The sequence below is a fragment of the Falco biarmicus genome, chromosome 8 (genome assembly GCF_023638135.1).
Source record: "Falco biarmicus isolate bFalBia1 chromosome 8, bFalBia1.pri, whole genome shotgun sequence".
In the NCBI taxonomy this organism is placed as follows: domain Eukaryota; kingdom Metazoa; phylum Chordata; class Aves; order Falconiformes; family Falconidae; genus Falco; species Falco biarmicus.
In genome coordinates, this window is record NC_079295.1 from 47,651,391 (window position 1) to 47,679,367 (window position 27,977).

The 27,977-nt window shown below is 47.3% G+C and overlaps 1 protein-coding gene across 1 annotated transcript in view; it reads right to left on the reverse strand.

Annotated features, from left to right (window-relative positions):
- Nucleotides 1-27,977, reverse strand: part of FGF18 (fibroblast growth factor 18) — a 73,323-nt gene that overhangs the window by 16,327 nt on the left and 29,019 nt on the right. The window contains exon 4 of the mRNA XM_056348611.1: nt 2,759-2,865. Within this exon, the coding sequence (XP_056204586.1) occupies nt 2,759-2,865 (107 nt within the window). The remainder of the gene's footprint in view (nt 1-2,758; nt 2,866-27,977) is intronic.

Here is a 27,977-nt window from a genome sequence, read left to right on the forward strand (position 1 = left end):
CTGCGCAAAACAACTCTGAGCCTTTTGGCCAACACTGGCCATGAACACGCAGTTGGTAACAAGCAAGTGAGGGAGAAAACACAAGGTTTGGGGCTCCTGAGAAAGCTCTGTCCAATGGCCACCAGTCCCGCTGGCATAGGTGCAGTTTCTGATAAAGACATGAAGAGGAAAAGGCTGCTCATCCCAGCCCTGTGGTTAGTCTGTTCTCCTGCAACACCACCGGCTCCGAGGTGGGGAGCAAGCCCTCCCTGCCCCTGGAGCTCTTGCATTCGGCACCAGTTCCAGCTGAGAACAACAACAACCTGCTCCGGTCTGTAATACCCTTTGTAGGTGATTATGGGAAACAAAAAGGACTAAATTCAAAGCAGGTTTTCAACTGGGGGGGATCCAAAACTGCTGACTGAGGAGGAGAACAAAGCCAGATGGCATACGCTGGTATTGTTAGGGATTATGCAGTGTAAGGCAATAGGAAATGAGCAGAGAAAAAGACCCGGTTTGGTCCCATGGCTCCTCTCTTGCCAAATGAACATACCGGGGCAACCGTGAAACAATCAGTTTATGGGTTTCATTCCCCTCCACCCCCAGACTGAACTTAAACATTTGTATAAACCCAGGCGTAACTTTTATCTAATGTTTTCCTTGGGGTTTACTAGCTGTTTAGAGCATTCAAGCTAAAAACACTCCCTCAAATTCTTGCCACAAAAAGAGCTGAAACTATGATACTAATTAAAACCACACTCTTTGGTATCAAGAAGACATGCTATTATTTTCTTTTTTTGCTCATGAGAAGCTGTTAATATGGGCAATGAGTCTGGAACATTTTCCTTCCAAACACCATTCTCCGTACCCCCTCCTGCTCAGGTCGGCTGGTTTGTGAACTTGTCAGCAGTCTGGGATGGGAAGGTTCATACTTTAAAAAAAAAAAAAATTCTATTCTTGTAACAGCAAACCATTTGCCAACTTAACATTATGAAAAGCACATCAAGAAAAATAACCAAAAACTTTACGCTGCATGAAAGGTGACAAGCTAAAGAACTGTCCTGCCTTGGTGCCCAACAGGCGAAATCAAGGGATGAATCTTGCCTAAATATACGACACATTTTGAAAAACAGCCTCTGACTTCGCCAAGATGCTCCTGGACACTCAGCACAAACCAGGAAAGGATGTGGGTTGCACTGTGTACCACTGCTGATCCACCCTGGCGTAAAGGCTATTAAAGGAAAAGGTAAGATTTCATGCTCATTTTACCCCATCTAATTTGAATACTTTAAGGTCTCCGTTACTGTGGTATCAGCACCTCATCAATACCCACAAAATTATCCTTATAACATTTCAGGAAAAAGTGCTATTATCACATTTAAAGGATGGGAAATTAAGGCACACAAAAAAATAAAAATTAAATCAAACTAAGGCACACACACACACCCCAAAAAAATAAAACTCCAGGTTTGTGTTCAGTGCAATCCTCAAAAGCATCCACATGTATCCTGAGAGGTCTAAATCTGGTTAGAAAACAAATTTCCTTGTCCAAGATCCAAAATCTCATTCAAAGCAGCAATGGCACCGCAGAGGTACAGGGAGCAGAGAGAACCAGCTGCTTTGGTCCAGTCCTCCTGGAGCACCAATTTCCAAGTCCCTGCCAACTCTGAGCAGCGCCCTGGACGCTACCTGCTTGGCCAAAGCAGCTCGGCAGTGGCCCAGGCAGGCAGCCACGGCTAGCAGCTGCCTGCCAAAGATCTGGGCTTAGTCTCGACAGAGGCATCCACACTGCTCATGAGGAAAACAGAAGTGGCAGGAGGGATGCCCGGGGCAGGCGCTTGTCCCGCAGGTGTCATGCTCAGGACCGCAAAAGTAAATAAATTTTCATCAGAGCAATTTGTTTTCTGGTTTCTGTTCGGGAGTATGGCTTTTGCTGTGTTGACTCAAAACAAAACTCAGCTTCCCTTTTTCACAGCCACAGAGATGCTAGATTTCAATTCCTGGTGGTGCAAAGCGCACGCAGTGGAGGAGGGGGTCTTTATTTTATTTTACATTTATTTTTTGGAGATAATTTAGGTATGAGCGAGCTCCTGCCTGGTTAGCAAGCTTCTAGGTTCACCAACAACACAGAAGAACTGCCTAAGTTACAAAACCAAGTTAATACATAAAAAATATGACTTCAGCAAAGAAGTTAAGCTGGATGGGTGAATATGCTGAGTTTGTTTCCATTGTGTGGGGATCCAGAGTAATAAAATATCCCTGTAATGCTAGAACCATGAGGCCCAGCCCCGGTACCATGTTCAGATTCCAGTATTAGCTCTGTCACAGCTTCCCATGGCTCCCCGCTGAAAGGGGCCTGACGTTGCCCACCTCCCCAGCACCAACCTCCCCAGCACCAACCTCCCCAGCACAGTGCTCCACTTGCCCTTTTACTTTGAATTTCCCTCCAAAGAAAGATCAAGTAACGAAGTTATTATGGAGACGGCCACGACACTGGGATGCTGAGATGACATCTCATGTCAGTTTAACACAACCACAAAGCATGAACCCACCACACCCGAAGCATCATCAGAGAATCCCAGGGGTGGCTGCAGAGCTCGATTTTAGGGGTGTGGGGGAGGGCTCGGGGAGGGCATGGGCTGCCCTGTAAACCCCACGTCCCCTCCGTCCTGCTTTTCATTTGAGGCTGACAGGCGAAGCTCGAACACATCATTACAGCCTTCAGGAGGCTGCTAAAGGTAACACTCATGTTACAAATGAATTAATGGGAAACACTTACCTTCCCCACTAGCTTGCCTTTCCTGTTCATGCAAAGGTAGAAGTCTGTCTCCTTCCCTTTGATCCGGACTTGACTGCCAAAAGTGTCTGTTTCCACTAGAAGCTGGGCTTGTAAAGGAAGAAGGAAAAAAAAAACATTTACCAATGTGGTCCCATTAAGTCAGAGCATGCAAAGCTCATCAGCATGTTGTCCCATCACCTCTACACGAACCACACGATGCTGGAACGCTCTGCAAGGCAAGAGCCCAAGGAACCACCCAGGGGGCTGAGCTCTGGGCTTGGTCACAGGTGCAGATCTGACACGTCTGCACTGGCTCCTATGTGGATGCTCCAGATTTAATGCCCGTTTAGCACAGAGTGTGCATACACACGTGTGTGCTTCATCCATCCGCACCAACCCCACCAGCCCATCAGCAATATCAAGCTCAATGCTAATGCTCTCCTTCACGCTGCATAAGGGTTCTTGGACAGTAAGAATGTGGCTTTTATTCTCATGAAGATAAAAGATTAGCACAGCAAGAACAAAACTCCTGTCCCCACAGCCAGCAGCCCTCAAACACTGCACAGAAGTGGTCCAGCCACATGCTCATGGCGCAAAACATCGCAGTGATGTCCCGAAGCTCACCACAACAGCTAGCAGGGGAGAAATTTGGCACTGCTTATTCTGTCTGATGAACACCCGCCCTGCAGACATCCTCTGTGTGTCTAGCCATGTTCCCAGGAGGTCACTAATTACTTTCTGGCAGTCCAGGTCCATGACTCCTGCTCTACCTGGGGGAAATATGCCCAATTTCATAGTGCCTCACACATTTGGTGAGGCCAGAGCTCGTTTGCAGCACTGCCAGGAGCCACGGTAGAGGACAGATTTCTGCTGCACCTCCATAAACCACCTGCCCTAGTACAACTGTATTTGCAGAAGTAGCCAAACTACCACCCAGATGTGTAGCGTGCCATCACCATCTCAAAAACCTAGACAAGTCCAAATTCAGCGTTTTATTCCATCTCTGATCTAAACATGAATTCCAGTCATGCTCAAGGTTCGGGTTCCAGGAATTTCCCTGAAGAGGCAGGAACAGGCAGACTGGACATTTTGGTTCAGATCCATCTCCGATACAGAGGGGGAGAAAGGAGACATGGTCAAAACACAACACAAGAATGTGTAAGTGTCAGCAAGTGCAAATCCACGGTCCTGCTCTGGAAATACTCATGCTTGTAAGACCCAAGCCCTACCGTAGAAACATGGCTTTTGCCAAACTCTGGAGAATGTTTGATCTGTGCTGCAAAAAGTCACATTCTTTTTGGCATTCATATTTCAAACTTTAAAACCCTCTAAGAGCAAATATGCTCACTGTAAGGATTTACCATGGGGATAGAAATAGGAGTTTGTTTCATTTAAACACATTAATATTTTTCCCACTTGTAAAGTCAGCTTTTGGCTTCTGCAGCAGTGCAAATATCACAAACCTTTAACTCACAAGGGCCCTAAAAGGAGTTTTTCCTTTGCAGCTCAGTCACATATGCAAGTTCAGGGTTTTCCAGTTACTAGCTGCTTACATTTATTTAGGTCTATCTGTTAAACTTGTTATCACAGGGGATATTTAAAGAATAACTTCTTTCCCACAGCAAGTGGGATAAAGCCTGTATTATAGCAGAATACTATTTGCAGTCATGCATAAATATGGATATTTATCTAAGCCTTTCAGAGACACACCATGGCTTTGGGTATCCATGATGGAGAGCAGCTTGCGAGCGACAACTGGGTGCTGCAGGCTTTCCCTCCGCACCTGCCAAGGTGGCATGGAGCCAGTGACTACTATAGGTAAGGAAGGGCCACGTGAGCCAGAAATATCGCAGTAAGGATATCAAGATAAGCTAAGCCAGGATGGCGGAGGACAACACAGGGTCAAAGACCAGTCTTCAAGAGGAGGTTAACCAGTATGGCATGTAACTTGGTGAATGTCCACTGCTCTGAGAAGTTCAAGGAGTCTGCTCAGGTACAACGCAGCATTAATAGAGAAGGGAATAGCCAAAAGTATGAGTGTCTTTAAAAAGGTGACTGTGAAATATCTTCCCCCGCCATGAGCAGAGGCCTAATGGCCAGCCTCAGAGGGAGAGACCAGCAGCCTGCACACGAGGGACCGTTATGGAGCCAGCACAAGAGGTGCCAAGGACTAGCCCAAGAACGATAGCCAGCAGTCAGTGCCGAGGAGTTTATCACGTGTCAAATCCAGCTGGGCACAGAGACAGACCCAGGGCCACCCACCGAAGGGGTTCAGCGAGGGCTGCACAGCTTGAACGCAGGCAAGGACAGGATGCAGCAAGCTCCCATCTGAGCTGCGAGGCGTTCCCCGCCTGCTCCGGTCTCAGTGCCGTGACTAAAGCTGCTAAGAATACCGCTGAACAGCAGACACCAGCTTTCACCAGTCAGAGTAGGAGCCAACGCTGATAAAACGCTCCAACGCAAGAGCCTCAAGCTGCGGTCCCGACGGACAGCCGGCAACCCGCACCTCTGCGACGTGGGTTCCCACTGGCAGCTCGCGCTTGGGTGGACAAACACAGGGCACACCGGCTCGTGTTCCCCACCCCCTCACTCTGCAGCCAGTATGAGTAATATCCAAGCTGATTTTAATTTGAAAAATATCACCTTAAAAAGATGCCGGTTCCCTGCTGTGAAAATTAAAACCATCTGGATGGAGTGATTTCAAATAATTAATCTAGGTCTCCTTTGGCACCGCTACTAATTAAAATATGATACCTTCCTCCCCTTTTTTAAATAAAGAATTTAAATAAAGTTTAAAGATCTAATAAAATAATGTCATAATTTAGAACTAAATGGAAGTCACCTTTCCTGTGGGCTGCAAAGGTTATGCCAGTGCTGAGATCCCTCCCCGGCTAGTGCCACAGCACGGGCTGAGCAGCAGCTGATGGGCAAGCATCCAGTGCAACACCTCCAGCAGTAAATACACCAGCACACATACCCCAGTGCCCCGAGGAGGCCTGCGAGCCCCAGAGCTCATCCTGCACCCAACGTCTAAGAGAGAGGAGTGGAGGGGAGGAGGTTCAGCAGATGCCATCTGCTCTCCACTGTGACCCTACCTGCCAAAGTACAGGCTAAGGCCACCCATGGGTACCCACTTCTGAAAAATTTGAGTCTTAAGATGGTGGAAACATTCTTATTTATAGGGATCCTTGACCTCTTTCCTACAAAAGATATCAGTGCGGCTTTAGGGTTGGGTTCATAACCCACATGGCTTCCAGCCTAAGGCACCCCTTCCAGCCTATTCTCCTTTTTCCAGCAGGCATCTCCCTAAATCCTCTTAGGAGCCCAGACTGGGACCTTGCACAACACATCTATCAGTTAAAATCAGCTGGGATGAATCCCAGCCCTGAACGCTGCAACAAGAGTTTCAGGGGGACAGAGGCTGGCCCAGCAAAGGGGCTGCTGAGGTCTCTCACCCCACTGCCATGCAGCAGCAGAGGAGCTCAGTCAGCACCGAGAGGATTTAAGTTAAACTGGACTTGGCTCGTGCTCTCATCTCTATGTTTAAGATGCTACAGCTGCAACACGAAAGCACCAGGGAAAATCTCCAAAGCAATTTCCACTGAAAGCTCAGGTAAAATAAGTCCCACCAAGTGTCCCCACGGCAGCCTGCTGCTCAGGACACCTGACTTCAGCCCCACTGGTCCCTGGATACACTGCAGAGAGATTACAATCTTCATTTTCAAAAGCTCTGCACTCTAGCCGTCAGATCAGGTATTATTGTTTAAATTCTTTGACATCTAGATATTCTGATATACTGGGGGGAGCGGGAGGTAGCGAAAGAGAAAAGATGTCTTTAGAGGGTGAGATCTTCTGCTACACGTTTTTGCCTTATTGGCCCATTTAACCTAAACCTTCCTGAAAACTCCCACTGGAAGAGACTAGAATTCCTCACAAGTCTAGGTGAAAAGGATTACATATATATATATATGTTGAAAAGCTATCTTCCAGCTAAGAAAACATGAAGTCAGGGAGATATGTGAAGGTGGCAGAAAATATGCCAAATTATCTTTCAAATATTTCCTGGAAGTGGGAGGACAGGAGCCAGAAAAGCACAGGGAAAGAAAGGAGAAGGCGGCACCTGAGAAGTGTAAGGTTTACATGCACCTATCACAAAATCCTAAGCACCAGCCAGCTTCAGATAAGTAAAGAGATAAAGGGGGAAACACAAAAAAGGCACAGAAGGACTGGATACTTCGAATCTATCCACCTTTGCTTTTTTATTTTTCCCCCCAGGTAAAAATTCCACAAAAGAAACCACAGAGAGAAAGAAAGTACAGCCACTTACGCTGAGCACGGGCACCTCGAAGCAGGCCAGCCAAAACAGATCTCCTGGGGAAAAGGCTTTCAGAGGGGACCAAGATCTTGTTGCCTTTGTTGCCCTTGAAACCATTTCCAGCTAATGAAGAGGAAGGATGCGCAGATACACCAAGGCTGAGACCACAGTGTCGGTGACGGAGAGCAACTCTCCAATTTAGTTACTCGGGTGCCATGAACTGAGAGAAAGCGCTTTTCCATAGTTCACAGCATGTATTGCATCTGATGGGAGAGTAAAATTTCCTCTCTGATAAGATTGAATCCTCCAGCATGAACCCCAGCATGGCCAAGGGTGCTTAAAATAGTTTAAACCTGTTCAAACACGGCCTACCCCCCACCAAAACCCTGTGAATCCCTTACATGACCACAACATAGGAGAGAATGACCCTGTCAGCACTTCACATTCATGATGTAATGAGGGAAAAACGCCAAAATTAGGTAAAGTCTGGAGGGTCTAATAAAGCCCGTGGGCTATGAACAAGTGAGGCTGCATCCTCAAGTTTTGTTTGCACACTTGTATATTCCTCCAAACTGTATCATTTTAAATAGTTATAACGCATATAATGCATATAATGCATATAACCCAACTCCCTTCTCAATTATTCAGGTGCAAATGAGGAGTAACCACTGAAATCAATAAAGTTGGTGCTCAGGAGGGCAGAGCTCTGACCCACATACCACTGCAATTAGCTCACCAAGTCTGTCTTGAATGAACATATGCTATGTATGTCAAATTATTAAAAGGGATGGTCGTGGGGAGGAGGAGTAAAAGCAGCTCCAAGATCAAGGCTCCAGGTATTTCCTTTTTTAAGCCACCACTTTGCACAAGGGAACTACCCAGGGTTAGTGCAGGGGGACCGCACCAGCAGCGGCACACCCAGTCTTAACCCAGGCTTTAAAAAATGCCATTTTTCTAAATGAGGCTTTCTTTTAAACATCCTGTCTTTTACTTGGTCGGCTGGTGCAGTTAGGGAAAAAGATGTGTTTTGGAGCGCGTGAGCCCCTCAGAGCATCAACACGTCAATATACGCCAAGTGCCACGTCCCCTGCAGCACTTCTCGCTGCCCGATCCTGGGGTGGGGAGGTGAGCAGGGCTCTGTGTGAACAAAGGAAAGACTGCAGAGACAACCTGCCACCCGCCTAACGGCCTTAGTAGCTCTCAGGAACCAGACAGGTTAAATATTTGCATGGGAGACATCAGAAGAAAATCTATAATGCAGCAAAGACCTCAAAGGCACTTACACTGCAGCAACCTGATCCTGCAAATACTTTCACACAAAGGACTTCACACACATCGGAAGTCCCTCGAGTGCTGATAAAGACCCCTACATGGCTTCAGGGTGCCGCCTCTGCCACTGGCCACACGGTTGGACACGCTGGGAGCACAGCTTTGGACACAGAGGTGCAAGCTTCTCCCTTTCCCAGCCCCCAGCAGGGCTGCCTCCTCGCCCTGCCTACCTGCAACCACCCCAAGGGCTTGACGTGATGGAGAAAAGTGCAGGATGACCACACTTTTGTCAAACAAGGGATAACATTCCCCTTCCTGGCACACTCTGGGTTCCACCTCCACACTAGCCGATAACAGCCTGGGAGATGCTTTCAGGCACTCTCAGCCACAAACAACCATCTAACACTGAGAAGGCATCCTGTCCCATTTCCAGGATGCTGAGCAATCCCCTCGGTGCTCACTGGGCACGTCTGCATGACACAAGGCCAAGACATGCAGAAACATCCACGCTGGTGCCAACCACACCAGTCTGAGTACCCAGCCCAGGACAGATGTGCAAGCATGACACACTGCCGCAGCAGTTAACCCTACGGGGTGCACAGATCAAGATATTCAGGCAATAAAATATCACTCATGCATGAGTGAAACCTCTGCTGCTTAAGCCTGTCACACCATTACAGTGGTCTCACCTGTAGGGACAACCACCCAAAAAAATCCCAGTACGAGTTCAGCAGTGGCTAACAAAACATGCCCTGGGAACGATGCTGAGCTGCTGGTCCTCCCCGAGCATCCTCAGGCAGAGCCTGCTCCCCGCCCTGTAGGAGATGGGTTGCTTATGCCAGAATGGCAATATCAAGGAAAAAAAGGGAGATTCTGAAATAAAGCAGTGCTCTCCTCAGGACTGCCCAGGCTCCTAGAGGATGACAAAGCTTCCAGGCACTGTCCCTATAGACTATTCACCACATCTTGGGAGAAGCTTAAATGAAAATTCATTACTTCAAGGTCTTTTATCAGTCCGCACACATAGAAAATATTTGATAGTTTAACTGACATTTGACCAGAATAAATACCAAGGTAGGTGTTAAAGATGTTGCCAAACTTAAATAAAAATTTAATAAATCCCTGAGTCTGTGATTCTGTGAAAAACAAACAAAAAATATCTGAGCACAACATGAAAAGTATAAGCACTGTATTACTGGCCCAAGCCTGTACTACCCAGAGGCTGATCGCCGTTTACCCACGTGAAAAATGAATGTAAAATACTGTCCTTCTGACACAGAGCCATTTGCACCCATTTGTAGATCTAAGAAAACAGGATTAAGCAGTGGGGAATCAGACTTGGCCTCTCACAGATGTTTTATACATAATTCACCATAAGAGACACTAAAAATATTTTGGCAGTTGCTTCAATGACAGTGAATAAGCTTATTTAGACAAGATCCAGTAAAACTGGAGGCGATAGGATGTGTGCTTTAAAAACGCCTGGGCGGGGAGCAGCAGCGAACAAATTCTGCACTGAACTTTGCCACCTGCAAACTTGCAATGACTAAGAAGTAGGCCTGGAAAGAGAAACGTTAAAAATGTTAGCACAGAAATTCCTCTATCTCACCAGGGTGTCTTGCTGCCTCCAAACACGGCTCAAGTGGACAGTATTTCTACAGAGGCAGGAAAACTGCTTGACAAGCTGCCAGGCTCTGAGTCTGGAATTAGTGAAGGATGAGCCTCAAAAAAGTTCAGAAGCTCTGTTATGCTTGAAAAAGCACCTAAAATGAAAAATAAAGAGCCAAACCCTGATGTCTTTGATCATTCTCATTTGAATAAACTCCTACTGACATAGTCAAGCCCAACAGACAAGGACCTCAGGACCTGGCCCTGAGCGCCTAGCTGAAACGCATCCAAAGCACTGGAGTCTCCTGGGTCTGGAAATAGCGTGAACCTTCTCTGTCCCACAGAGGGTTAGAATTACCGCAAGAACAAACCCTGCTGAAGTTATTTTGACTCTCTTGTTACCAGTCTTAGCTGAACCCAATAAAAATACTGATGTACACAAAAATAACAATAAGTGGAGAATGACAGCTATGGGAACCCCACGTACTCTTGCTTCTCCAGAGCTGCTTTACTTGTTGCCAGAAGCGTAGGACAGACCGCATTTACTCTGAAGCACTCACCCACCTCTCTTGGGCAGCCTGGTGGCTGGCTGCTCATCCTTGGCAATGAAGTAGGTGTGATGCTAGCACCACTGTATCCTCTTACCAAGGAGTCCCAAACACATAAATCTTTCCTGTATGCCAACACCATGATGGTTTCACGTACTCCAAAAGTTAGTCCATCCAGGTTCTACTGTTGTATTTGTGAGCGCTCCAAAATGGGGCTAATGAGGAGAAATGCGTAAAGCATTTGCAGCGTTGTTTGAATTAAGATTATCAGCCGTGCCTGATATACAAAGATGCTAAGTTCTACCAAGCAGCCTTCTTCATCTGTGCCAGTAAAAGTTGAAATTATGACAATTCATTTTATGGATAGAAATACAAGCATGCTCACACATTTTCTCAAAGAGGCTCATTGTAACTTTCCCTTCTTCCAGCAAGTATAAAAATATGCTGAAAATAAAGTTGCAGGATGCTCCGGTATTTTCAATGGGATTCTTGTGGCTCTGGAACCCAGAGGAGCAGAGGCAGCAGCACAACCTACCAGAAAAAATGTTCTGGCACATGGGGAAAATTCCTCTATGTTTTAGGATTTTAAACTGGGCTTGCTCTCAGAAATGGACTCAAACACAATTTCAGAGATACCTGATTTTTTAATCCTGGTGCTGCTGAAGCTCACTTTTGCCAAATAAAAGATAACGCATTATTAAATGAAGTATAGAAAATCGTCACTCTTAGATAAAAATATGAGAGTGTGACTATTTTTGGATAAGGGTTGAAAGACGTGGAGAAGAACTGATAGCACATGCAGGGACACATCCTCTGGAACCAACTGTAGGCAAAGCGAGTCTCTTGGAGGAGTGTCCTCTGCATCAGTCCACTTGAAAAGGTCTCTCCCTACAGACATAGCACTATTCTTTCAACTATTCTCAGAGCAGCAGCAACAGAAATAACAAAAAAAAAATCAGATATCACATTAACTCTGCCTTTAGCACCTTTGGTGTCATGTATTTGTATTTGGAAACACATTAATTACAGGGCTTTTCTTAAACTATTACCCCCAGTGCACAGCTTAGGTAAGACTATTTACTTGCCTTTTACTGCATATTAATTGCATGAGATGTTTTAAAAGTCTTTTTTTTTTTTTTTTCACCTAGAGTCATTTGGGACCAAAGGCATCTGGCACTGGGTATTTAAATGAGACCTGTTGGAACTGTAAAATTAGTTTTATGTTTTAATAAAGGTACTTTAAAAATCTCAAATATTATTCTGCATTTAAACCATAAGTGTTTGGATTAAGAAAAGGAGATCTCATGTGAAATCTTAATATAAAAAGTAAATCAAATACAGAACTGAGCCAGTCCTCATCTGTGGCATTATAAACAAGAGCAGCAAAGGAAAGAGCAGCAAAGCAAAGAGGCAATATCTCTAATCACCTATTTTGAGGTGTTCTGGGTTTAAAGACTCAGCACTGCCAGTTCAGTATATTTGGAGACCCAGATCATCCTTAAAGCTCAGACTCAGCCCCACATTTCCATCCAAAATTTTCTCAGCCCTTTTCTCTCCTCCCTGCACTAGAGCATCCTCCCCTCCTCTCTCCACCTGGGGGGGTGGCCCACAGGGGATGGTCCTTTGAGGCGGCGAGTGCCACACTGGCAGGTGATGATGATGATGATGCAAGTGTTCAGCCTGCACCCACCCTAACATGGGCAGACAGAGCGCGTTTAGCTTGGAGGGCTCTTCAGCCAGCTCTTTGATCAGCTCGTGATTTACTTGAAAAGTCTTCAGACATACAGACAAAGGATAAACTCCAAAGGGCAAGCCCTCCTCCCAGTACTCACTACCCCACGCCAGTGAGAATGTCCCTCCTCCCCACTGGGACACCTTGTTACTCTCTTACTCCATCTCCCTCTGCAGTCTTTGGAGCAGATAGGAGAATGAAATTCCCCACTGCTTTTATACAGAGCACTGTCCCGACAGCCACATCTCTGCACCGAGCCCGAGGAGCAGGGCTGCCCCTCACCTTTCCCACAGGAGGATGAAGCCACCTTAGAAACCTGCCAATATGCCCCATGTTCGCAGCCAGCACCCAAGCTCCGCGACCACTGCTGCTGCGGGAGGAGCTGCCGGTGCCCACCACAGCCCTCACCACCAACGCCACCCTGGATGAAGGACATGCCACACAAGCCCTGGGGCAAGAGAGAGCCCTTGGCAAACAGTACCTTATCTGCAAGGGCTTTATAGCCCAGCACAGAGTTGCAGCCACCTGAGACTGACCCATAGGAGAAGAGAGTCATTTCTCCACCCGGGACCCCAAAGGAGCAAAGGAACCAGTTAAATTGAAACAAGGAGCTTCAGTGCAAGCCTTTGGTGGGGAAAGCAGATGGCTTTCCCTAAATCCAGGTGCTCCCCAGGCCTGGCCCTCCACCGAGGTCGCGAAGTGAGCAGAGACCCTTGGTAGCTCAGGGCAGCGGGAGGGGAAGCACGCAGGTGCCAGCCCCCAGCCTCCCCACAGCAGCCACCGCGTGCCCTCCTCCCCGCCGCCAGCTGCCCCGACCTGCCGTGTCTCTGCAGGTCCACCTCCGGTGTGAGGAGTTAAAGCTCATCCCCCAACAGGCAGGGATGAAAAGGAGACAAAAAAGCAGGATGTTGGTGAATGACAGCAGTGGGTGGCCGTCAGCCCCTGGCTGGCGCGCTCTGCACACAACAGGCACAGCCAAGTGTGTCTGGCACCAGACAATTATTTTGCTGGAGGTGTGTGCGGCGGGAGCGCCGAGAGCCATTCTCACAGCGAAGCAACCAGCCATGTCGGCTAACAAAACCTCTCACCGGGAAGCATCCCTCTCCTTGCTCCCATCTCCTTACCCAGGTTCAGTTGGGGTTTTTGTGTTGGTTTTTTGGGTTGGTTTTTTTTTTCCTGTGTTGTCCTTCCTGCTGGGGCATTTGCAGCTCTGAAAAAAAAGCAGGTCAAACAGCCCCAAATGGTGTATTTAGTGCTTCCCCTCAGGTTTCTGTGGCTTCTCTGCCATTTTCCTACCGGACTTGGGAGCACAGCAGTATTTATGGGGTAGCGAGCTGACCCCTCGGCTGCAGTGGGCGAGAGTGCCTGACGTTAAGTGCTGCTAATGCGTTTTGCATTTGTGCTCGGGGGCAGGAAATCTCAACTTCCAGTGCCAAGGGGTTAATTATAATTTATGTAGCAAGATCCCAGGCTGTGTTTTGTTGTTTGGGTTTTTTTCCCAGCTAATTAAGAGGTACAATTACCTTTGAGAATCAAAGGGATATTTTGGTACCCAGCTCTTAGAAACAGATTACAGGCACTTAAAACACAAGGACATCTTTGCTTTTCTACACGTGCTTAGTTTTTCATTTAGATCATTAACAAGAAACTGTCATATTCCTGGTCCACCAGCACAATGTACTTGAGGCCACCTATGGAAGCCATTACAATACGGTAACATATAGCATTGCTGCTTTCCCAGTGATAAGCTACGTTTCCAACAACATGTTTTACTATCGAGCATCACCTGCCGCTCAGGGCTGTGCAAAAACTTTCTGCTGATTAATTAACAAAGCTTCATGATAACCTTGAGCTGGGTAATACTTAAACAGACCAGTCTGTGCTCAGACTGCAAGCCCAGGACTACTTACTATCCTAAGACAAGTAGCAGGTTGATGGATACTATTGCTGTATTAGTAATACTTACTACTAAATTGTCCCAGGCAGCATGGCAGTCCCTCTGCATTGCCCTCTTCTACCCAATGGCCCAGCGCAAGCAGGGGGGGACCTTGCCAGGCAGGACTTGGGAACTGAAGCTAAGGGGCAATTAGCAGCAGCAGCACCCAGAGACCAGTACTCAGCGTGGCTGGGCAGCCGGGCAGGCTGGTGGGCAGGCAGCACCCGTGGGACCCATCTCCAGCAGCTCCAGCCATGGGGATGCACAGGGTGAACAGCACTGGGCTGTGCTGGGCAGCACTGGGTGGGCTCCCGCCCTGCCTGCGGCTGAAGGATCGCTGGGAGCCAGCCTGCCACCTCCCACAATCTCCCTCTGTCACTCCTTGCCTTCATGTTTGCGCAGAGGTTTAACAGTTACACGTCCCTAGTTCTCACCACCCTCAGAGGTGTTTGCTGAGCCATTTGCAAAGGGTTAACGCAATTGAATATTCAGATGGAAGGGAGGGTGGTTTGGGCTAAAGGCAGAACGAAAATGCTCTGGGGAACCTTGAAGTCCCACTCCAGGGAGTCACCAGCATTACACTACACAGGCTGCATCCTCAACTTGACTTGGCACAGGCCGTGCAAATACATCTCCCACCATTCATTATTTTTTAGGGATGCAGTGGGCTGTTACTTTCTGGGAAATTAAGCACTTAAGTTAGAAACTGATGCTGTGGAACTGTCAGCAGACCACATACACCGCAGGCTCTCACGCATCCCTAACAGCAGGATCCACCCTGACCCAAAACACAGCCAGAAGCAGATGCGAGGCTGGCAGGGGCAATGAAGACCAACCCTTTCTCTAAAAAGGGGGTCAGCATTAAGACCAAGAGGAACATCTGTCCATGTGGGTTAGAAATGAAGGTCGTGGTGCCAAAGCCAACGGGGGAGCTCAGCAACTGGTATCCAACATCAATAACCTTCTGCCTACAGCTTGATCACACCGTGGAGTGTTTATCAGGCTGCCCTTTGATGTGCTGACAGCAGCAAACTTGCTGTGCTGAATCTGCCGCAAAGCGGGTGGGAGCACACAAACTGAAAACACGCCATGTGAGGCATTGCTGTTAAATTAGGAGGAGATAACGCAGTCAACACCTCAGCATGGAGAGATGCCGACTGGTACTGCTCATCTCAAAGGCGCTCCAAGAAGTTTATTTAGAAACCTGACAATCAACACATCCTACAGGTATTTCCATCCCTTGAAGCCATTCTTCACTAGGTAATTGCCAGCGAAAGGGCACGTCAGTTGTCACATGCCATTTTACAAGAATATCTACAAAGTGATGTAAACCTGTACCGAGCAGAGCGTTTCCAGTACTGTGGTAGTCAGCAAACAGAAAGTTCTGCTGCACTGCAGGAGACTAAGTGCAAATCAGAAAGGCTTTCCTATGTAAAGGTTGAGAATAATCAGGGCAGAAGAGGGGATGGTATTTTTTAGAGGGTTTATTACTGTGTACAGGGAGGCGGCTCCCTCCTCGCACCAGGTACAGCAAGGGGTGCTAGTGCAGGCAGAGGCTGGGAAAGGACCTGGATCAGCGGTGGAAAAAGCAAGACAGGGATTGCAAAACTGTTGCTTGTAGTCCCGGCTTAAGCCACTAACCTGCGTGACATTCGGTGAAAAGGACTTGTAAATGCTTAACCAGCAATATGACCGAGCTATATAGGAAAGAAAAAGAAAGGAAGGGCAGATCCAGAGGGAAATATATATATACCAGCATTACCTTTCCCTACAGCTTGCTCTTTATTGAAGAAGCAGCAAAAGCTGCAGTGCACTTCAGAGTACAAACACTGACATGGAAATTCAGAGCCCTGAACTGCTTCCAACAGGGAAAATATACTGACCGCAGTCTGTTTGGAGGTCAAACAAAATCAATAGCCTTTCCCTCCAGTCTGTCTCTAAACTAAGCTTCTTTCAAAGACATCCAGAGAAAATGGATCATCTTTTGTTGTTGTGTGTGGTTTTGGGTTGGGCTTTTTTTGTTTTGCTTTTTTTAAGTGGTCAAACATTCATACAAGTATAAGAAACTCCTTCCTCCCTCAACGTACTGAAAGGATTGTATAGAGGTCAAAACTGCCCATCAGTTTTACTACACAATAGATGAGTTACCCAGTTCTTGGGGAGGGAACGAAGCTGGAAGTCGCTTAACACTCAGTAAGAGAGGAAAAAATAAATCAATGTATTTGCTTGATTGGGGTACATTTAAAGGTGGTTGTCAATTAGTTCAACACAGTTTGCTGTAGCAGAGCACAACAATTTAGCCCCAGGAGCTGAAGTTTGCTGCGTTTCCTCAGATTCCTCCTGCTGAGAGACAGATATTGGCTACAGCCAGGTCAGGCACTGAGGAGGAGGAGTGAGGGTGGAAGGCACAGCCGCAGAGTGGGAACCAGTGAATGGGAAACTGACATCAGATACAGCAGGACTGGGGACTCCTCCCTTCCATTCGAAGTACGCAGTAAACCAGATTTGTGTCCAGAAAGGAGCAGAGATGATAACTGGTTATTGCGCTGGTACAAAGTGTGCCTCTCCACCCTGCGGCACACGCTTTTCAACTACTGTTTATCTACCAGTGTGCAGATGGTTTCATCTTCACAGATATAAGTGGGTCACCCCAAGCTGAGGAAAGGGCAGAAGGACCGAAATGGTAGAATGGAAAACCCTGCCTACATCCAATTTTACAAATAATATAAATTCCTAAAAATCTTAATACGAAACATCACAAGGAGAAGTGGGAGGGGCAAATCATGAAAAGACACTTCCTAAGGGTCCCACTGAATGCATCCAAAGGAGAACCACTGCCTTCAAAGCAACGGATCACTGATGACTTCATCTACCAGTTCTGTTCTGACAGTGTTTTAAGAAACTCACCAAATCACAAAATAATTTAGGCTAGGAAGGCTCTCCAGAGGTCATCCAGCTCACCCTTCTGCTCAGAGCAGGACCATCAGGGCTAGAGACCATCACTCCTTAGCTGTGCTCCAGCTCTCCTGCAACAGGTCACTCTTCCTGAGAAAGCTGGCATCCTTGTCTTGATTTAAGCGTACCTAAGGATGCACGGTCACTGCATCAGGGATGTGGCTGGAGAGGGACAGACACACCTGCAGCTGGCTTGGGCCCCAGCACCAGCAGAACTGAGAACAGACCTCAGCAAGAGTGAGCTGCCCATGCCTATGCCCCTCTGCCATCCCTGCAGCCACAGTCCACGGAGACACACTGATTCACCTTTACCTAATGGGGCATCCCACAGTGCTGATGTTTGCTGCTGTCAGCACCTATACGAGCTACATTAAAGCTACTGTTTGTCTCTAACTCCCGTTGCGAGTGCAGCAGACGGACAGCACGCCAGCACCGGCAGCAATCCGCACCCTGACTCATCCGCCGCCCTGCTCTCACATATGCCGCAGGAAGAAGGGTTTGTTCCACCAGCCACCGTAAAGGGCACCTCATTTCTGAGCGAACATATTTAGCATCTTCTAATTAGGATCTTAGCTTCTTCTTGTGCCCACACAGGTCTAATAGTTCCAGCACCAGAAAATCCTGGCAAAGCTCAAAACAGGTTGCAGCAATGGAGACCGTCAAATGTTCACCCAAATTCGTTATGGCTGCAAGAACAACCAGGGCTAGCAGCTAGAAACAAAAGTGCAGTTTCTTAGCAATGCTTTTTATCTCCCCTCCTCCAGTCTTCCCAAGTGGAACAATTTACCCGGTGACTACACAGCTCTTACATTTGCTTGTTAGCACCCCCAAATTAGTAGGTGTAAAGTCAATATCCTTTTGCCTATTTACTCCTAATGAGTTGCCAGTCAGAAACTTAACTTGAAAAAAACAGTTACAAATGCAGATGCAGAAGCAAATGAAATAAAGGCAAGAATCACCGCTGAGCAAACCTCGCACAAAGGCAAGGGGCTGGGCACACCACGCAGCATCCTACCATTGTCAACAGCTAAAACCTAACAGCTTTGATTTGCCTCCCACCGGCTAAAATGGTTTGAAATGCAAGGTCTTAACAAAGGTGCAAGACACAGGAGGAATGGGAGGCACTGCTGGGCACTTAATCTCCTTTCAGTCTCACACAGGAGCTCCAGGAATGGCTCTGCTGAAGTCGCTGGAGTTTCATGAGTGCAGAAAAGAGGATAATCAGGCCTCAGCTGAAACGGGGATCCAGCCCTGTGATCCTTCCATGCAACCAGCAGAAATGTTATTTGGGATTTACACTGAGGTTACCTTTAGGCAAGTTCCTGCTGGAACCTGGGGCAACATCACTGATCCCAACAGGACAAGCCCAGCTCTCAGCAGCCACGGAGTTCACCCTCTGCCTCGGCACAATGTGCGATTTGAAACTAAGAACCCAAAGTACCCCTCGGTCTACTTCAGCACTCACCCCTGCAAAAGCCTGCCAGAGCAGTAACGGGTTCTGTGGTGAGGATACCCCCTCAGGCCCGTACCACACGGGGGACACAGACACACTGCTAGCCTTTTGACTGTCCCTGGCCAAGTGCTGAGGCCATTTCACATCATTTTTTGACATTTATCTGGTGTTCACATGCCATCCTATTCTTAGCCCTTCCCTGTTGCTCTTCCACACTGAGGCCTTCACTGCCTCAGCAGCTGCGGGTGATGTCCGCTGCTGCTAGAGCTCCCCTCTCACATCTGACCCTGTTTCATCTCCTGCTTGTTCTTCCTAAAGCACTTGAGACCTTCAGGTATAAACCAAACCATACCAGCTGCGCCAGCCTGAAGCCAGGCTCCCAAGCGTACGTTGTCGACCGTATGCTCAAACACCCATGGCTGGAGTCACCATGTGCCACGCCAGCATAACACCCGCTCCTTCTCCATCCCACCAGCTCCTGGATGAGGAACAGAACAGCTGAGCACTGTCAGAGAACGGGGACTCCCTTCCATGGCATAGCCAGGCCCGGATCCTTCCCGCCAGCATAGCTGCCTTCCAGTTGTGATGGCAAGGAATCTGCTTGTGGGAGAAGACCCAAAACTCATTACAGCTAGAAGGTGGCAGGGTCACGGCAGAAGGCAGGATTTTTTTTCTTATTGCTTTGGGAGGAAAGGCACCCTTTTGGCAGCTGTGACTGCCGAGGAGGAGAAGGCTTTTTAGGCACTCATTTCAGCCATCAGAGACAAGGGCAAAATAAACCTGAGCACTACCCACTGCTTCTTCAAGCTCAAGTGGTCCAGGTGGCATCAGCAAAGGACAGGCACATCCCCAAAGCAACTACAGCAGAAGTCAGGGACACAAAGCTCAGGAGACATTGAGAAGGTCTCAGTTCCTACATCACCATAAAAGCATTAATTGTCTGTTATGGGCATTCAGAAAATTCTTAAAACTCATCAGGGACCAAAGCGTGTGCTATTTATTGCTGGCACAGCTCATTAAAAGGGATGCTCACAGACTGCAGCCATGCAGCCATCTCCTCCCAAGCCCAATACCCCCTCTCTTCCTCACAGTAAGAAAAAATAGGGGTTTTTTTACTGGACCTTCTCATTCCCTTTACTTTCAGCTCGCCTTCCCCTTCTTGCGAGCGCTGAGACCGCAGACGCTCTACACGTGTTCTCCTCTGCATCCGACTGGCAGGCAGTCTGGAAAATGCCAGTATTGGAACGGCCTGAATTCAGCGGTTTCTGAATGCTGATCGGACACTATTTCGTTCAAGCCACAGATAGTCATTTTTGGGGGGTATTTTCAGCTCCCTTTTTGGATTCTTCCAGATTTCCAAGCGTCATGCATCAGCAATTTCTTCTCTTCGGAGCTTCATTATTTTTCACCTTTCTGCCGAGCCTGAGGCTTGGTGCAGTTTGTAGGGGACCGGGCTCTTCCCTCTTCTTCCAGACGGCCACGCAATGCTACTGGCGTTGTTAATGTTTGCTGTGCTCCACCTCGCAGCTGTGGAAATTCCTGACTATCTGGTTTTTAAAAGAGCTGAGGTGAAATCTGAGCGATTAAAGTGCCTTATTTTTTTATAAAGTCTAACACCTTTCTTGAGGAAACCCCAGCCTGAAAACAGGAATGGTCTCACATCTAAAAGCACCAAATAATTACTTCTAACCAGGCTGCCGGTGTGGTGTCCACTACCACCATCTCTTTCGCATCTCTCCATTTGCAATGCTTTTACCCTGACGGCACACACAGGTCAAGGGAATGGTGCAACACTTCTTTTGGAAATGAGGGAAGGACACACATGGAGATTGAGACGATGACATTTGTGCTACTCTGTCATACATGAGGAGAAAAGGTCCTTCTCTCTGCACTGTCTAGAGGGTCCAGCCTCAGTGTCCTACCACCCCACCTGGGCAAAACGGGGCGCAGGAGATGCTCCAGCCAAGCAGCTTGGCTAACGCCACCAACATTAAGTCTCAAGCAAAGCAAGCTCCTGACTTCAGGTCTCTCAAACAGCAGCCTAACAAGATCCCGTGTCTATTTTCCAGCAGAAGCGTGCACTTTACACCTCAAGTTTTGAATTTCCCATCCTGTCTTTAATTAGGCATGTTGTTCATAGGGTTATTGACATACTTCATTTCCTCCAAATGTTTCTCATGAAGGACAAATCTCAGTGGCCACTTGATAACATGCATGGTGATGTAGACCAAAGCCAAATTTACAAGACAATTTGTTGGTGATGTTTTCCTTCCCCCCTCTCCAAAGTAAAAGCGATTAAAGAATCCTTTCAGAAACATAGACTAGCCTATTCGCAGGATGCTTTTAACTGCATCCCAAGAACTGACTTGAATTCATGACTGGCTGAATCCTTAGATATGGGAAAACCGCATATAGCACAATACAAGGCTCAATAACAGACACCAACATAAAACTGCAATAAACTCACAGGAGCTCTCTCAGCACTTGTGCACACAATCACTCATGGCCTAGAAATATATTTAAAATTAAGCAAACCTCTTCCAGAACTTCATTATAGAATGGTCTGGGTTGGAAGGGACCTTAAAGATCACCTCCCAGTACCCACCCGGCAGTCCCCAGGTACAAATTCCAGATAAAAGTAAATCTTTGTACTAACATGCATAGTGCGTTTTCAGAGTCACCGAGGAGAAAGGGAAGCCCCAACTTTGTTTCCATGTGATTTTGTTGCAGCCAGGGAAGAATGTTTAGCAAAGCAGCTGCTTGAGCTTCATGGGAAAAAATCGTAATCACAGCAAGGCAGGAACAGATAATATCATATTGACCTGTCTTCAGGGTCTGGCATTCACATTTTCATAAAGTGTCTCAGAAGATAAATCACTATACTAATAATATTTGTATTGATTATCTAAACTGAAGCAGCAATCGAATCCATTGTCTCACTTCCTCTTAAATTGCTCACAGATGGGATCCTATTTCCTATTCTGCATTTCTAATGGGAACACTTAAATCACAGCACAGAATTATATACACACACAAACTGTTAACAAAAACCCTTTTATGACTTGCATGAAAATAAAGATTTTTCACTTTGTAGCTCACTTCCCACTCCACACAGAAATTTAAAATGACAAATTAACAACAGACCTCTAAATTACTTCTTGTTATTTCTGGGTCCTTAATATTTACTGACAGGCAGGCTTATGTTTTCCGAACCCTGACCAGTGATTATGGAGCCTTGAAGTTTGGACATAGAGCTAAAAGGTGAATTATTTATTTTTTCTGTGAAAGTCAAGGCTCTTTACACTATCTCAAGGTCCAGAAGTAGAGAAATCAGAAATCACTGTAGTGCAGAGGAAAAATAAACAGCTTCTGCTGTTACTACAGGTACAGAACAGGGGCCGCTGTGGAAAGAGCTGAACTTCAGGTGTGAAGCTGGTCACAGTGGGAGTTGGGGGGTAGCAGCTATCAAAATCACAAGTAAAGGCAACCGGCAAGAAATACATCATTGGAAATAGGGTTGTCATGAATCAAAAAGCAAAAGGCTTGGGTTTTCCTTCCCAAACTTCTCATCCTGTCTAAGCGGAGCTCTCCCCTACCCTGGCGCAGAATACAGCGGAATAAAATAAAATATAAAAAAAATAAAATTTAAAAAATAATCATTTTTTTAAAAAAAGAGTATTACATATACAGATGGTTCATATAAGGTGCTTATAGCACATTTCAAATGGCCACTGAACCTTTGGGAGCCGCCTGGAAGGTGAGCAGCCAAGGCACTACGCAGCCCACTCTCCAAGGGGGGAGGGGAGAATAAAAATTAAAAAAAAAAAATCAAGCAATCAGGGGACGTTGGGCAAGAAGAGGAAAAAAAAACCCAAACCCAGAGCCACAACACAGCAGCTGGACGGCGAAGGCTTCTTGGGCTCAGGCCGGTCCCCAGACCCATATGACTGTCCAGCTGCCAGGGTGAGTGATATCCCCTTCGCTGGGGTCAGCTCTGCCCCCCGGCCAAGTAAGTGAAAATAAATGGTTTAGAAGATAAAAGGTCTTTTTTAAAAAAATTATTTGTCTTGTTGTCACGTCAAAACTGTAATGGGAAGAGACTGCAGGCAGCGATACGTCGTTTAAATAGGGAAAAGCCACCCTGATGGTTCCCCGAATACATTACTGGGAGCATCCCAGCTCGTGCGGTACCTGGCTCCTGGGAAGACAGGCAGGTTTCTGAACCTAAATACAGTGTATTTAACTAACCCCAGTTTCTACTTGGGCTACATCTCCCGGCTTCCTTGCAGGTTAATGCTGCGCTTCCCAGCCACAACGAGTTTAGGGTTTGGTTTTTTTTCTTCCTGGTCTTCCCCGGAGGGGGATCAAAATTGATTTTAACTATTCTAGGAAGGGAAAGGGTTAATGAAGTTTCCCAAGGCAGCTTGCTGTTAAGGTGCCAGAAATGCTGAGGGGAAAGAATGACTTGCTAAAGATGGGACAATGGCACTGGTATTTTGCATTTGTTTCCAGGCTTTGAGATAGAACAAATGGGAGTCATTAGTGAAATGAGTTTAGGGAGTTCTAAATTAGCTGTCAGGCTGCCAAACCCGAAGAAGTGCTATGTCAGCTCATTAATTCTGGAGAGCACAGGATTACCCAAACCTAGGAAGGAATCCTGCAAAATTCAGAGTCAATTAAAGGAGGCTATTTTGCTGTAATAATATTTTCCACACGTATTACACCTCCTCATGGAACAGCGCCCGCTTCTACCACAAATGAAATCTCTGGCGGGATGGAGTGTGGCTGATGTCTAGACGGCTGTAATGTGCTCTCCATGGGCTTGTCCCCTGGCATCTCTGGGAAGCTCCAGCTAGAACAGGAGGTGGGGACTGCAAGCTGGGGAGCACATCACCCAGGCTGGGGTGGCCCCAGGAAGGAGGCACCTGTCTGCCCCAGCTCCTCACTTTCCCTGTACCACCCAAAAAAAGCACATCTGTACAGGGCATGATGTGCTGTACCAGGAATGCCCGTGACCCGTGGAGGTAATGCCTGGCATCATGCATGCACTCCAACCTCTTGAATTTGCTTCCCTCTTCGGTCTGCCTGACCCCAGATTTGTCAACCACCTGCTAGCAAACCCATGGTTTGTTAACCTCCCCAAACCTCCTGTTTCAGAGCATCTCTCCAGTTCTGAGCTAAAACCCACTGAACTCAAGGGAAGACTGGGAGAGGATTTCACTGGCGCTGGGTCCACCGCCCTGGGTGGCTGGAAATGCTGGCAGCGATGGGTTGCTAAGAAGGAGATGTCATCCCTGTGCTCTGCCCCTTGCATGGGGTGTCCTCAAACAAAGCCTCCCATGCTACAGACAAGAAGGTTTGTAAAACAGATGGTTTATAACCTTCTAGGGAACCCAAGAGTTGTTTTAAACTGTGATAGATCAGGTCAAAGGACAAAATACCACTGGAGAGCAACCTGGAACGCCTCGACTAGTCCCCCTACATATATATACCACATCCCGGCCTTCGGGACACCCAAGCGCTCGCCGCAAATAAAAGTTACCTCCGCAGAGAGGGCGAGCCCAAAGACCCCTCACACCCCCCTCGCCTCTCTCCTGATGGCTATCGCTTCTCATCACCCCACAGGACTGCAGTAGCAGGGGACAAATTAAAACAAAAATCACATGGCTGTGAAATACAAATGAGGCAAGAAATGCCTTCACCCAACCAAGAGAGCTCTGTCTCCCCAACTGCGCCGGATACAAAGATCGTGAACAAACAGGATAGAATGTCTTCTGCCTTTTGTGAAATGAAAATAAATGAAAGGATCTAAGGTTTCAGGTCACTGATCCCTCTCTTCCCTATCTGTACCATTTATCGGAGGTAGAATATAAAGGTTCCAGGTCCTTTTCTTTTTTTGTCAGCGCTTTAATTGTTGTTTTTCCTCCTTACCCCTTTCATTTTCTGAATGAAAGGACCACTTAGGAACCTGTAAAGTAATAATAAGGTTATAACAGGAATATTGTTTTTCTGGGCCAGTGCAAACTTCTTCCGAATAGGTTGAAGAGATTAAAGTAAAAATGCAATCTGTAAATAGATCACTCTTTTAATTAGTTTATAGTCTGTTAAGAGATAATATTTTGTTCACATAGATCGTCTTTTATCTAAAGATCTCAGAGCACTTTAGGAACATCAATTAAGCCTTTAAAAAAACCCAACAACCTTGGGAGATAGGTAAGTGTATTTAGATTAATTAGTGTTGCTGAGAGCAGCAGGCATTATTATTAGATTTAATTTAGTCCAATAATTGACTTATCTGTTAATGGATTCTAATTCATCTGAGGAGGGATCAAATCCATCTGATTAAAAGGATTACATCGACTCAATTAATTCTATTAACTGACTTAATTTGCCATTTAATAATTTGACACATGGGGCCAGATCTTGGCCCCGAAGAACACATAAACCAAAAATTACGTACCGGAATTATTATGGCAGCAAAACTACGCATTGCAGAGCGTACAGTTTCCCTTGCACATGGCACTTGCAGACCTGGACAGAACACCCAGGGGGGCTCGCTCCAGCCAGCTTCCCCCCGCCCTGCAGTAAGTTCTCCCCCTTTTTTGCTGTACAGGTCGCTTTGCTGTACTTATGGTGGCTGCCTGGAAACAGCAATTCCCTGCCCTGAGATCTGCCACCTCCCCTCTTTTCTGGGCATTCCCTTCAACCAGGAGGTGAGAAGTTTTTCAGAAGTCAATAAAACCTTGCAATAAAACGAACCTCCCTTTTCAAAGGCAGGATAACCCTCCCACGCCAGCCATTTGGAAGCTGTATATGTGAAAAAATAAAAAAAAAAATAAAAAAAAAAAGAGAGAGAGACAAAAAAAGGCCTCCCTTCATTTGGACACTGCTCTTTAACCAGTTGTGAATGTAGGGGAGGAGAGAGGAAAGAGGTGCTAAAATGTTATTACCTCCCCCATCCTTAAAACTGGCTAGTGCTAATTGCTGGTGATGAGCACTATGGACCTTTGCCACAGCCACACCACTGAAGACATTGAGGCTGCGTTGCCCTTGCCCAGTGTCACCTTCTCTTAATGGGACTGAGTTCTTGGGGGATTTCAGGGCTGGAGCCAGCTCAGGGGCACCTTTTCCCACATCTCTTTCTCGTCCTCCCAAAGACTTCCCCAGGCTGTAATCCTTAGGATATCAATCCACATCACCTCCACCATCATCTCCCCGCCAGTGGGACAGGGTTAAGACAGAGGAGAAGCTGGGGGAGACTGCACCATCTGCAAGGGCGACATGGCCAGGGAAGGAGCCGGGCACTGCCCAGCCCTAAGCCTGGCTCTGACTCCCCGAGCCAGCGCAGAGGAGGAAGAGAGGGAAGAGGAGAAAAAGGGCAGGAGGAAAACCAGCCATCTGCTGCATGAGAGTAAAGGTGTCCTCCTTCAGAGGCAGATCCGACCAGCAAGACGGAGATGTGGATCAAAAGTTTGCAACTGTTGAGATCCCCAGACCTGGTTTAAGCCTCTCTCTGGTCTTGATCAAAGGTTACTCCGTCATAATGCCTGGGGGGAGGGGTTCCCAGCACATAATGAATCCTGTGTCATTGCCTTTGTATCCACTTTTGGCTGTAACACAGATGGTTCTCACTTCAGTAACTCTGACATCTCTCCCCCCTTCATTATCACAGCTAGGAGCTCTGCGTGGTCACATCCTGGACCTCCATGTCCCACCTCACTGTCTCCCCGATTATCATGCTCTAAGTGTTCCCGTGCCAAGCACGACGAGGAACAGATTTCCATAACCTTTTAGCACGGCTAGGGACAGGAAGGCTTTGCAGCTTGACGTGGCAAGGAGGTTCATTAGTAAGCGCCAGGGAGGGGGCAGGTGGGGTGTCAGCACATGGCCTCCATGGCCAAAGCACTCTGGCTTGTTAGAAGGATGCCAGCAGCCAGGAGCAGAGAGGATTTGGTGACGGGCAGCGCCGTGGGCACCGGGGAGCATCCCAGACGGGAGATCTCGAGCTCTGCAATTGTGCAGCATCACCACCGGTCACAAGCACGCTCCTGCGCGAGGGTTTGTTGTTCAGACACGATTGCATATGTATGAAGGGGACAAGATGGGCTTTGACACATAAATTAGCACTTGTCAGCTGCTCACGGGCACACTTCCCTGCTGCACCCCACTGTAAGTGCTGCCTTCTTTTATGGAGAGGAAAACTACATCACGTTACCTGACAGTCACCGTGGGCAAGAGCGTTTCCTGGGAAGCCAGCAGCCAGCACGCAGCGACTAGTTTACATATCAAACCTTAAGAGGATGAATGCAATAAAATGACACAATAATTAGCAGCCAAGTGGCACTTTCCACTCCTGTTTTATCTGGAAATTTGGGAATGACAAAGGACAAGGTTGATGAGCCCTCGGGGCAGGGCTTTCTCTGATGGATTGGGTGACTTTACACAACAGCTGGGGGGGTTCATTCCACACCAGCCAGGTGCTTTCTAGCTGCCACCTCCCAGGGCACAGCTTCTGCTCCTCTGCCTACGCTAGCGGTGGCTGTAACTGCCCTCTGTGCTAGGCACGGCGGGTACCTCGTCCTGCCTGAAGCTCCCCAGGGAACAACTGCCATTCCCAGATTTTGACCTGCCATCACCATAGTCCACCTCCACCTCGACAGTGCTGCACATGAAGTCAGGCTCGCATGAACGTGCATGCTAGCCAGTGCATACACACACCTCTGCAGCAATGCATGAACACATGCGCTGTACATTCACAACAGAAAAAGGACCACTTGTTCGAACAGCCCCCAAATCCTTCCAGCAATCAACTGGAGGAAAAGTATTTCTGCTGCAACCATCTCAAAATGTACTGGAATTACAGAGGGTTTTTTTGTAATTCAGCCTGCTATCAGCATTTCTAGCCCATTGCTTGTGTGCAATTTACAGAGTGGCTGACACGCTGCTAGCCCAGGGAAAGTTCAGTTATTTGTGTTCCTGCAGGTTCTACACACCCCGAGATTCAGCTTACCCTCTGGGGTGCTCTCAAAGCTCCAAAGCCTGCTTCATTTCAGCTCAAACCAAGTGTCGCCCCTGCCTAGAAAGACAAGAGTGCTTCATTGAAGCACTGGATTCACCCAGACTCAAGCCCAGAGATCATGGGAAAAGAACATCCTCACTCACCAACCTGGGTATCATTTATTAATGACAGCAGACACACTGCGAGCTCATCTGTTGGGCAGAAAAAGATTTGCCTCTTCAAGCACCACTATACACTAATACATTGGGGCATGACACCACTGTGGGAACTGCCTGCAGCTGGGAGCTGGGCTGACAGCCTGCTCCAACACAACAAATTCCATGTCCTTAACCTGGAAAGGTTTTTTTCCCCTTTTATCCTGTTTTTTATTGCTGCTCTTGTTTT